The 12,500-nt window shown below is 39.8% G+C and overlaps 1 protein-coding gene across 3 annotated transcripts in view; it reads left to right on the top strand.

The window, feature by feature from the left end:
- Positions 1-12,500, top strand: part of LOC106593331 (protein sidekick-1) — a 143,789-nt gene that overhangs the window by 6,903 nt on the left and 124,386 nt on the right. For all 3 annotated transcript variants that reach the window (XM_082958517.1, XM_082958519.1, XM_082958518.1), the window contains 3 exons: positions 6,876-6,991; positions 8,785-8,980; positions 10,641-10,739. In XM_082958517.1, coding sequence (XP_082814643.1) covers positions 6,876-6,991; positions 8,785-8,980; positions 10,641-10,739 — 411 coding nt within the window. The remainder of the gene's footprint in view (positions 1-6,875; positions 6,992-8,784; positions 8,981-10,640; positions 10,740-12,500) is intronic.

The raw sequence follows: 12,500 nt of genomic DNA on the forward strand, positions 1-12,500 counted from the left end.
AGAGAGCGAGGCATGTAGAGAGGGAGAGAGAGACATGTAGAGAGAGAGAGACATGTAGAGAGAGAGAGAGCGAGACATGTAGAGAGAGAGAGAGAGAGAGGTAGAGAGAGAGAGAGAGGTAGAGAGAGAGAGGACAGTCAGTCTGAGTGAGTGAAAGGGCAGTAGATCAATAAATCTAGTTCTAACTGGTATTGTTCCCTCTCCATTAAAACATTACCAAAGACAGTTATACACACTCAGTGTGACTCTAGATGAGGTGGTGTATAGAGGCTGGGGAGAGAAGCTTGTTCATTCAATTAATGTGGTTTGATGAGAGGGGCCGCAGTAAACCGGACACACACACACACACAGACACACACAGACACACAGATCTCTTCATGACTGTGAGCTTGACATCCCCACTTCAGTGGTGGAGAGCAGGATTTCCCTTCCTGGTTCCTCCTGAGGATAGGATGTAGTGTCCACTGTGCTGCTGTGCTGGTGTAGAGCAGGATTTCCCTTCCTGGTTCCTCCTGAGGATGGGATGTAGTGTCCACTGTGCTGCTGTGCTGGTGTAGAGCAGGATTTCCCTTCCTGGTTCCTCCTGAGGATAGGATGTAGTGTCCACTGTGCTGCTGTGCTGGTGTAGAGCAGGATTTCCCTTCCTGGTTCCTCCTGAGGATAGGATGTAGTGTCCACTGTGCTGCTGTGCTGGAGTAGAGCAGGATTTCCCTTCCTGGTTCCTCCTGAGGATAGGATGTAGTGTCCACTGTGCTGCTGTGCTGGTGTAGAACAGTGTTGCTGAGGCCCCAGAGGACACAGCATGGCAGGGGAGAGAGAACATCATGCTCACTCCCTCTATTAACTTCCTCTTAATATATCTATCAGACTTTCATTACACTATGTTAATAGAGGGAGTTTACACTATGTTAATAGAGGGAGTTTACACTATGTTAATAGAGGGAGTTTACACTAGGTTAATAGAGGGAGTTTACACTATGTTAATAGAGGGAGTTTACAGTAGGTTAATAGAGGGAGTTTACACTATGTTAATAGAGGGAGTTTACAGTAGGTTAATAGAGGGAGTTTACACTAGGTTAATAGAGGGAGTTTACACTAGGTTAATAGAGGGAGTTTACAGTAGGTTAATAGAGGGAGTTTACACTAGGTTAATAGAGGGAGTTTACACTAGGTTAATAGAGGGAGTTTACAGTAGGTTAATAGAGGGAGTTTACACTAGGTTAATAGAGGGTGTTTACAGTAGGTTAATAGAGGGAGTTTACACTAGGTTAATAGAGGGGGTTTACACTAGGTTAATAGAGGGAGTTTACACTATGTTAATAGAGGGAGTTTACACTATATTAATAGAGGGAGTTTACACTATATTAATAGAGGGAGTTTACACTATGTTAATAGAGGGAGTTTACACTAGGTTAATAGATTCATAGAGGGAGTTTACGCTATATTCATAGAGGGAGTTTACACTCAGTTAATAGAGGGAGTTTACACAATGTTAATAGAGGGAGTTTACAGTATGTTAATATAGGGAGTTTACACTATATTCATAGAGGGAGTTTACACTATATTCATAGAGGGAGTTTACACTAGGTTAATAGAGGGAGTGTACACTATGTTAATAGAGGGAGTTTACACTATATTCATAGAGGGAGTTTACACTAGGTTAATAGAGGGAGTTTACACTATGTTAATAGAGGAAGTTTATATTCATAGATGGAGTTTACACTATATTCATAGAGGGAGTTTACACTAGGTTAATTTAGGGAGTTTACAGTATGTTTATAGAGGGAGTTTACACTAGGTTAATAGAGGAAGTTTACACTAGGTCAATAGAAGGAGTTTACACTACAGTATGTTTTTTAGAGGGAGTTTACACTAGAGGGAGTTTACTCTAGGTTAATAGAGGGAGTTTACACTATGTTAATAGAGGGAGTTTACACTATGTTAATAGAGGGAGTTTACAATATGTTAATAGAGGGAGTTTACACTATATTCATGAAGTGAGTTTACACTATGTTAATAGAGGGAGTTTACACTATGTTAATAGAGGGAGTTTACACTATGTTAATAGAGGGAGTTTACACTAGGTTAATAGAGGGAGTTTACACTATGTTAATAGAGGGAGTTTACACTATATTAATAGAGGGAGTTTACACTATATTAATAGAGGGAGTTTACACTATGTTAATAGAGGGAGTTTACACTAGGTTAATAGATTCATAGTGGGAGTTTACGCTATATTAATAGAGGGAGTTTACACTCAGTTAATAGAGGGAGTTTACACAATGTTAATAGAGGGAGTTTACAGTATGTTAATATAGGGAGTTTACACTATATTCATAGAGGGAGTTTACACTATATTCATAGAGGGAGTTTACACTAGGTTAATAGAGGGAGTTTACACTATGTTAATAGAGGGAGTTTACACTATATTCATAGAGGGAGTTTACACTAGGTTAATAGAGGGAGTGTACACTATGTTAATAGAGGGAGTTTACAGTATGTTAATATAGGGAGTTTACACTATATTCATAGAGGGAGTTTACACTATATTCATAGAGGGAGTTTACACTAGGTTAATAGAGGGAGTGTACACTATGTTAATAGAGGGAGTTTACACTATATTCATAGAGGGAGTTTACACTAGGTTAATAGAGGGAGTTTACACTATGTTAATAGAGGAAGTTTATATTCATAGATGGAGTTTACACTATATTCATAGAGGGAGTTTACACTAGGTTAATTTAGGGAGTTTACAGTATGTTTATAGAGGGAGTTTACACTAGGTTAATAGAGGAAGTTTACACTAGGTCAATAGAAGGAGTTTACACTACAGTATGTTTTTTAGAGGGAGTTTACACTAGAGGGAGTTTACTCTAGGTTAATAGAGGGAGTTTACACTATGTTAATAGAGGGAGTTTACACTATGTTAATAGAGGGAGTTTACAATATGTTAATAGAGGGAGTTTACACTATATTCATGAAGTGAGTTTACACTATGTTAATAGAGGGAGTTTACACTATGTTAATAGAGGGAGTTTACACTATGTTAATAGAGGGAGTTTACACTAGGTTAATAGAGGGAGTTTACACTATGTTAATAGAGGGAGTTTACACTATATTAATAGAGGGAGTTTACACTATATTAATAGAGGGAGTTTACACTATGTTAATAGAGGGAGTTTACACTAGGTTAATAGATTCATAGTGGGAGTTTACGCTATATTAATAGAGGGAGTTTACACTCAGTTAATAGAGGGAGTTTACACAATGTTAATAGAGGGAGTTTACAGTATGTTAATATAGGGAGTTTACACTATATTCATAGAGGGAGTTTACACTATATTCATAGAGGGAGTTTACACTAGGTTAATAGAGGGAGTTTACACTATGTTAATAGAGGGAGTTTACACTATATTCATAGAGGGAGTTTACACTAGGTTAATAGAGGGAGTTTACACTATGCTAATAGAGGAAGTTTATATTCATAGATGGAGTTTACACTATATTCATAGAGGGAGTTTACACTAGGTTAATAGAGGGAATTTACATTATGTTAATAGAGGGAGTTTACACTAGGTTAATAGAGGGAGTTTACAGTATGTTTATAGAGGGAGTTTACACTAGGTTAATAGAGGGAGTTTACACTAGGTCAATAGAAGGAGTTTACACTACAGTATGTTTTTTAGAGGGAGTTTACACTAGAGGGAGTTTACTCTAGGTTAATAGAGGGAGTTTACACTATGTTAATAGAGGGAGTTTACACTATGTTAATAGAGGGAGTTTACAATATGTTAATAGAGGGAGTTTACACTATATTCATGAAGTGAGTTTACACTATGTTAATAGAGGGAGTTTAAACTATATTCATAAAGGGAGTTTACACTATGTTAATAGTGGAAGTTTACACTATGTTAATAGAGGAAGTTTACACTAGGTTAATATAGGGAGTTTACACTACATTCATAGAGGGAGTTTACACTATATTCATAGAGGTAGTTTACACTATATTCATAGAGGGAGTTTACACTATATTCATAGAGGGAGTTTACACTATGTTAATAGAGGAAGTTTACACTAGGTTAATAGAGGGAGTTTACACTTTATTCATTGAGGGAGATTACACTATGTTAATAGAGGGAGTTTACACTCTATTCTTAGAGCGAGTTTACACTACAGTATGTTTTTTAGAGGGAGTTTACACTAGAGGGAGTTTACACTAGGTTAATAGAGGGAGTTTACACTATGTTAATAGAGGGAGTTACAGTAGGTTAATAGAGGGAGTTTACAGTAGGTTAATAGAGGGAGTTTACAGTAGGTTAATAGAGGGAGTTTACAGTAGGTTAATAGAGGGAGTTTACACTATGTTAATAGAGGGAGTTTACACTATGTTAATAGAGGGAGTTTACACTATATTAATAGAGGGAGTTTACGCTAGGTTAATAGATTCATAGAGGAAGTTTACGCTATATTCATAGAGGGAGTTTACACTCAGTTAATAGAGGGAGTTTACACAATGTTAATAGAGGGAGTTTACAATATGTTAATAGAGGGAGTTTACGCTATATTCATGAAGTGAGTTTACACTATGTTAATAGTGGAAGTTTACACTATGTTAATAGAGGAAGTTTACACTAGGTTAATATAGGGAGTTTACACTACATTCATAGAGGGAGTTTACACTATATTCATAGAGGGAGTTTACACTCAGTTAATAGAGGGAGTTTACACAATGTTAATAGAGGGAGTTTACAGTATGTTAATATAGGGAGTTTACACTATATTCATAGAGGGAGTTTACACTATATTCATAGAGGGAGTTTACACTAGGTTAATAGAGGGAGTTTACACTATGTTAATAGAGGGAGTTTACACTATATTCATAGAGGGAGTTTACACTAGGTTAATAGAGGGAGTTTACACTATGTTAATAGAGGAAGTTTATATTCATAGATGGAGTTTACACTATATTCATAGAGGGAGTTTACACTATATTCATAGAGGGAGTTTACACTAGGTTAATAGAGGGAGTTTACACTAGGTTAATAGAGGGAGTTTACAGTATGTTTATAGAGGGAGTTTACACTAGGTTAATAGAGGGAGTTTACACTAGGTCAATATAAGGAGTTTACACTACAGTATGTTTTTTAGAGGGAGTTTACACTAGAGGGAGTTTACTCTAGGTTAATAGAGGGAGTTTACACTATGTTAATAGAGGGAGTTTACACTATGTTAATAGACGGAGTTTACAATATGTTAATAGAGGGAGTTTACACTATATTCATGAAGTGAGTTTACACTATGTTAATAAAGGGAGTATAAACTATATTCATAAAGGGAGTTTACACTATGTTAATAGTGGAAGTTTACACTATGTTAATAGAGGAAGTTTACACTAGGTTAATATAGGGATTTTACACTACATTCATAGAGGGAGTTTACACTATATTCATAGAGGGAGTTTACACTATATTCATAGAGGGAGTTTACACTATATTCATAGAGTGAGTTTACACTATGTTAATAGAGGAAGTTTACACTAGGTTAATAGAGGGAGTTTACACTTTATTCATTGAGGGAGATTACACTATGTTAATAGAGGGAGTTTACACTCTATTCTTAGAGCGAGTTTACACTACAGTATGTTTTTTAGAGGGAGTTTACACTAGAGGGAGTTTACACTAGGTTAATAGAGGGAGTTTACACTATGTTAATAGAGGGAGTTTACACTCTATTCTTAGAGCGAGTTTACACTACAGTATGTTTTTTAGAGGGAGTTTACACTAGAGGGAGTTTACACTAGGTTAATAGAGGGAGTTTACACTATGTTAATAGAGGGAGTTTACACTATATTCATAAAGGGAGTTTACACTATGTTAATAGAGGAAGTTTACACTAGGTTAATAGAGGGACTTTACACTATATTCATAGAGGGAGTTTACACTATGTTTTTAGAGGAAGTTTACACTATGTTAATATAGGGAGTTTACACTACATTCATAGAGGGTGTTTACACTATATTCATAGAGGGAGTTTTCACTAGGTTAATAGAGGGAGTGTACACTCTGTTAATAGAGAGAGTTTACACTATGTTAATAGTGTGAGTTTACACTATATTCATAGAGGGAGTTTACACTATATTCATAGAATGAGTTTACACTAGGTTAATAGAGGGAGTTTACACTATATTCTTAGAGAGAGTTTACACTACAGTATGTTTTTTAGAGGGAGCTTACACTATATTCATAGAGGGAGTTTACACTTTGTTAGTAGAGGAAGTTTACACTATGTTAATAGAGGGAGTTTGCACTACATTCATAGATGGAGTTTACACTGTCTTCATAGAGGGAGTTTACACTAGGTTTATATAGAGAGTTTACACTATATTCATACAGGGAGTTTACACTATGTTAACAGAGGGAGTTTACACTATATTCATAGAGGGAGTTTACACTACAGTATGTTTTAGAGGGAGTTTACGCTAGAGGGAGTTTTCACTATATTTTTAGAGGGAGTTTACACTATATTATTAGAGGGAGTTTAAACTAGAGGGAGTTTACGCTATATTATTAGAGGGAGTTTACGCTATATTATTAGAGGGAGTTTACACTATATTATTAGAGGGAGTTTATGCTACATTATTAGAGGGAGTTTACACTAGAGGGAGTTTCCCGCTATATTATTAGAGGGAGTTTACTCTAGAGGGAGTTTACACTAGAGGGAGTTCACATCATTGTCTTATAACTATGATTTATTTTCAAATGAGTGATGGGAAGTGAACAAGTGCACACTTCAGGAGAAATTATAGGTTGTTGGGATGCAACCAGAGTGTGTGTGTCCGACGTGTCCTCTTCCTGTCTCTCTCTGTGTCTCTCCAGTCCCCACAGCGCCCCCTCAGGCTGTAGAGGTAACAGCAGTCAGCTCCTCCACAATCAGATTCACCTGGAACCCTCCGCCTCAGCAGTTCATCAACGGGATCAACCAGGGATACAAGGTAGAAAACAGTCAATCAACCAGAGATACAAGGTAGAAAACAGTCAATCAACCAGAGATACAAGGTAGGAAACAGTCAATCAACCAGAGATACAAGGTAGGAAACAGTCAATCAACCAGAGATACAAGGTAGAAAACAGTCAATCAACCAGAGATACAAGGTAGAAACAGTCAATCAACCAGAGATACAAGGTAGGAAACAGTCAATCAACCAGAGATACAAGGTAGAAAACAGTCAATTAACCAGAGACAGGGTTAGGGTTAAGGTTAGCTCAGGGTTAGGGTTAGGGTTAGCCGAGGGTAACAATTAGGGTTATCCCAGTTTTAGGGTTAGCCCAGGGTTAGGGTTAGGGTTAGCCGAGGGTAACAATTAGGGTTATCCCAGTTTTAGGGTTAGCCCAGGGTTAGGGTTAGGGTTAGCCGAGGGTAAGGATTAGGGTTATCCCAGTTTTAGGGTTATCTCAGGGTTAGGGTTAGGGGTAGCCGAGGGTAAGGATTAGGGTTATCCCAGTTTTAGGGTTAGCCCAGGGTTAGGGTTAGGGTTAGCCGAGGGTAAGGATTAGGGTTATCCCAGTTTTAGGGTTAGCTCAGGGTTAGGGTTAGGGTTAGCCGAGGGTAAGGATTAGGGTTATCCCAGTTTTAGGGTTAGCCCAGGGTTAAGGTTAGGGTTAGCCTAGGGTAAGGGTTATCTCAGTTTTAGGGTTATCTCAGGGTTAGGGTTAGGGTTAGCCTAGGGTAAGGGTTATCCCAGTTTTAGGGTTAGCTCAGGGTTAGGGTTAGGGTTAGCCTAGGGTATGGGTTATCCCAGTTTTAGGGTTAGCCCAGGGTTAAGGTTAGGGTTAGCCTAGGGTAAGGATTAAGGTTATCCCAGTTTTAGTGTTAGCTCAGGGTTAGGGTTAGGGTTAGCCGAGGGTAAGGATTAGGGTTATCCCAGTTTTAGGGTTAGCCCAGGGTTAAGGTTAGGGTTAGCCTAGGGTAAGGGTTATCCCAGTGTTAGGGTTAGCTCAGGGTTAGGGTTAGGGTTAGCCTAGGGTAAGGGTTATCCCAGTTTTAGGGTTAGCTCAGGGTTAGGGTTAGGGTTAGCCTAGGGTAAGGGTTATCCCAGTTTTAGGGTTAGCCCAGGGTTAGGGTTAGGGTTAGCCGAGGGTAAGGATTAGGGTTATCCCAGTTTTAGGGTTAGCTCAGGGTTAGGGTTAGGGTTAGCCTAGGGTTAGGGTTATCCCAGTTTTAGGTTTAGTCTTGGGTAAGGGTTAGCACATGGTTAGGGTTAGGTTAGGGTTAGCCCACATTGTTCAGGATGTGTATGTTCATGTTTTTCTGAAACATCTCCCCACTCTCTCTCTCCTCCCCCTCTCTTTCTCCCCCCTCTCCTCCCCTCTCTCCTCCCCTCTCCCCTCTCTCTCCCCTCTCTCTTTTCCCCTCTCCCCTCTCTCTCCCCTCTTTCTCCCCTCTCATCCCCTCTCTCTCCCCTTCTCTCCTCCCCTCTCCCCTCTCTCCTCCCCTCTCTCCCCTCTCTCTCTCCCCTCTCTCCTCTCTCTCTCTCCCCTCTCTCTCCTCTCTCTCTCTCCCCTCTGTCATCCCCTCTGTCCTCCCCTCTCTCTCTCCTCTCTCCCCTCTCTCTCCTCCCCTCTCTCTCCCCTCTCCCCTTTCTCTCTCCTCCTCTCTCTCTCCTCCCCTCTCTCTCCCCTCTCTCTCCTCTCCCCTCTTTCTCCCCTCTCTCTTTCCTCTCTTTCCTCTCTCTTCTCTATTCTCTCTCTCCCCTCACCCCTCTATCTTCCCCTTTCTCTCATTCAGTTGCTAGTCTGGCCGGAGCACTCCCCCGCAGCTGTAACCACTGTGACCATCACCCCTGACTATCCCGGTTCCCGCCTCACCGGATTGGTTGTTGGACTCATGAAGTACACCTGGTATCTAGGCTCCGCCCTCTGCTTCACCACGCCCGGCGATGGACCCAAGAGCCCTCCCATACTGCTACAGACACATGAAGACAGTACGCACACACACACACACACACACACTTCTCTCTCCCTCTATCGCCCTTCTCTCCCCCCTTCTCTCTCCCTCTCTGGGATTGGGGTATTGTACAATAGATATTGATTGGGTGTAGGGTGTGTATCAGGGTTAACGGTGGGTATAATTCATGTACAATAGATATTGATTGGGTGTAGGGTGTGTATCAGGGTTAACGGTGGGTATAATTCATGTACAATAGATATTGATTGGGTGTAGGGTGTGTATCAGGGTTAACGGTGGGTATAATTCATGTACAATAGATATTGATTGGGTGTAGGGTGTGTATCAGGGTTAACGGTGGGTATAATTCATGTACAATAGATATTGATTGGGTGTAGGGTGTGTATCAGGGTTAACGGTGGGTATAATTCATGTACAATAGATATTGATTGGGTGTAGGGTGTGTATCAGGGTTAACGGTGGGTATAATTCATGTACAATAGATATTGATTGGGTGTAGGGTGTGTATCAGGGTTAACGGTGGGTATAATTCATGTACAATAGATATTGATTGGGTGTAGGGTGTGTATCAGGGTTAACGGTGGGTATAATTCATGTACAATAGATATTGATTGGGTGTAGGGTGTGTATCAGGGTTAACGGTGGGTATAATTCATGTACAATAGATATTGATTGGGTGTAGGGTGTGTATCAGGGTTAACGGTGGGTATAATTCATGTACAATAGATATTGATTGGGTGTAGGGTGTGTATCAGGGTTAACGGTGGGTATAATTCATGTACAATAGATATTGATTGGGTGTAGGGTGTGTATCAGGGTTAACGGTGGGTATAATTCATGTACAATAGATATTGATTGGGTGTAGGGTGTGTATCAGGGTTAACGGTGGGTATAATTCATGTACAATAGATATTGATTGGGTGTAGGGTGTGTATCAGGGTTAACGGTGGGTATAATTCATGTACAATAGATATTGATTGGGTGTAGGGTGTGTATCAGGGTTAACGGTGGGTATAATTCATGTACAATAGATATTGATTGGGTGTAGGGTGTGTATCAGGGTTAACGGTGGGTATAATTCATGTACAATAGATATTGATTGGGTGTAGGGTGTGTATCAGGGTTAACGGTGGGTATAATTCATGTACAATAGATATTGATTGGGTGTAGGGAGTGTATCAGGGTTAACGGTGGGTATAATTCATGTACAATAGATATTGATTGGGTGTAGGGTGTGTATCAGGGTTAACGGTGGGTATAATTCATGTACAATAGATATTGATTGGGTGTAGGGTGTGTATCAGGGTTAACGGTGGGTATAATTCATGTACAATAGATATTGATTGGGTGTAGGGAGTGTATCAGGGTTAACGGTGGGTATAATTCATGTACAATAGATATTGATTGGGTGTAGGGTGTGTATCAGGGTTAACGGTGGGTATAATTCATGTACAATAGATATTGATTGGGTGTAGGGTGTGTATCAGGGCTAACGGTGGGTATAATTCATGTACAATAGATATTGATTGGGTGTAGGGTGTGTATCAGGGTTAACGGTGGGTATAATTCATGTACAATAGATATTGATTGGGTGTAGGGTGTGTATCAGGGTTAACGGTGGGTATAATTAATGTGCAATAGATATTGATTGTGTGTGCGTGCGTGTGTGTGTACAGCACCAGGTCCGGTGGGTCACTTGAGCTTCACTGAGATCCTGGACACATCTCTGAGAGTGAGCTGGGCAGAGCCTAAAGACAAGAACGGCATCATCACAGGTGAGATGGAACACTGGTACTCTAGAACCCTGCTCTAGAACTACAACACTAGAACCCTTCTCTAGAACTACAACACTAGAACTATACTCTAGAACTACAACACTAGAACTCTGCTCTAGAACTACAACACTAGAACTATACTCTAGAACTACAACACGATAACTATACTCTAGAACTACAACACTAGAACTCTGCTCTAGAACTACAACACTAGAACTATACTCTAGAACTACAACACTAGAACTATACTCTAGAACCACAACACTAGAACTCTGCTCTAGAACTACAACACTAGAACTATACTCTAGAACTACAACACTAGAACTATACTCTAGAACTACAACACTAGAACTATACTCTAGAACCACAACACTAGAACTCTGCTCTAGAACTACAACACTAGAACTATACTCTAGAACTACAACACTAGAACTATACTCTAGAACTACAACACTAGAACTATACTCTAGAACCACAACACTAGAACTATACTCTAGAACTACAACACTGGAACTATACTCTAGAACTATACTCTAGAACTACAACACTAGAACTATACACTAGAACTACAACACTAGAACTCTGCTCTAGAACTAAATGTATTTTCTCGTTCCATGGCACTGTGTGCTCACGTAGGCCTAAATGTGTTTATGAATAACGTCTATACAACGTCTATACAATACAACATCAATACAACGTCTATACAACGTCTGTACGATAGAACGTCTATACAACGTCTATACAACGTACTAGGCTCCTGTCAGTTGTAGCGTTGCATATGTGATGCAGATTCTCAAAACAATCCTCGTGTGGCATTATAGAAGGACTGAGTTTGGACGAGCCTGTCTTTGGTAATTAGACAAGGGGCGCTCTTTGAAAAGGGGGATGGATAGCCTACTTGAACAAGTGAAATGCAGGTATGTGACTTGTGAATAATGAAAAGTCAAAAGGATGTGTCAAAGCTGCTCTCAGAAGACCATTTAAAAACCCCTTAATCCAATTAAGCGAAATGGCAAGAAACCAATATTTATTTTGTGTTTCTAAATAGGAGATGAATCATCATAAAATACACGTCTCTCCTTCCATGGGCACTGTGTATAGGCTGTGCTTCACAATACACACAATCATCAACTGTGTATAGGCTGTACTTCACAATACACGCCATCATCAACTTTGTATAGGCTGTGCTTCACAATACACACAATCATCAACTGTGTATAGGCTGTCCTTCACAATACACACAATCATCAACTGTGTATAGGCTGTTCTTCACAATACACGCCATCATCAACTGTGTATATGCTGTGCTTCACATTACACGCCATCATCAACTGTGTATATGCTGTGCTTCACAATACACACAATCATCAACTGTGTATAGGCTGTCCTTCACAATACACACAATCATCAACTGTGTATAGGCTGTGCTTCACAATACATGCCATCATCAACTGTGTATAGGCTGTGCTTCACAATACACGCCATCATCAACTGTGTATAGGCTGTGCTTCACAATACACACAATCATCAACTGTGTATAGGCTGTCCTTCACAATACACACAATCATCAACTGTGTATAGGCTGTGCTTCACAATACACACAATCATCAACTGTGTATAGGCTGTGCTTCACAATACACACAATCATCAACTGTGTATAGGCTGTGCTTCACAATACACACAATCCTCAACTGTGTATAGGCTGTGCTTCACAATACACACAATCATCAACTGTGTATAGGCTGTTCTTCACAGTACACA

The sequence above is a fragment of the Salmo salar genome, chromosome 12 (genome assembly GCF_965601325.2).
Source record: "Salmo salar chromosome 12, fSalSal1, whole genome shotgun sequence".
Classification (NCBI taxonomy): Eukaryota; Metazoa; Chordata; class Actinopteri; order Salmoniformes; family Salmonidae; genus Salmo; species Salmo salar.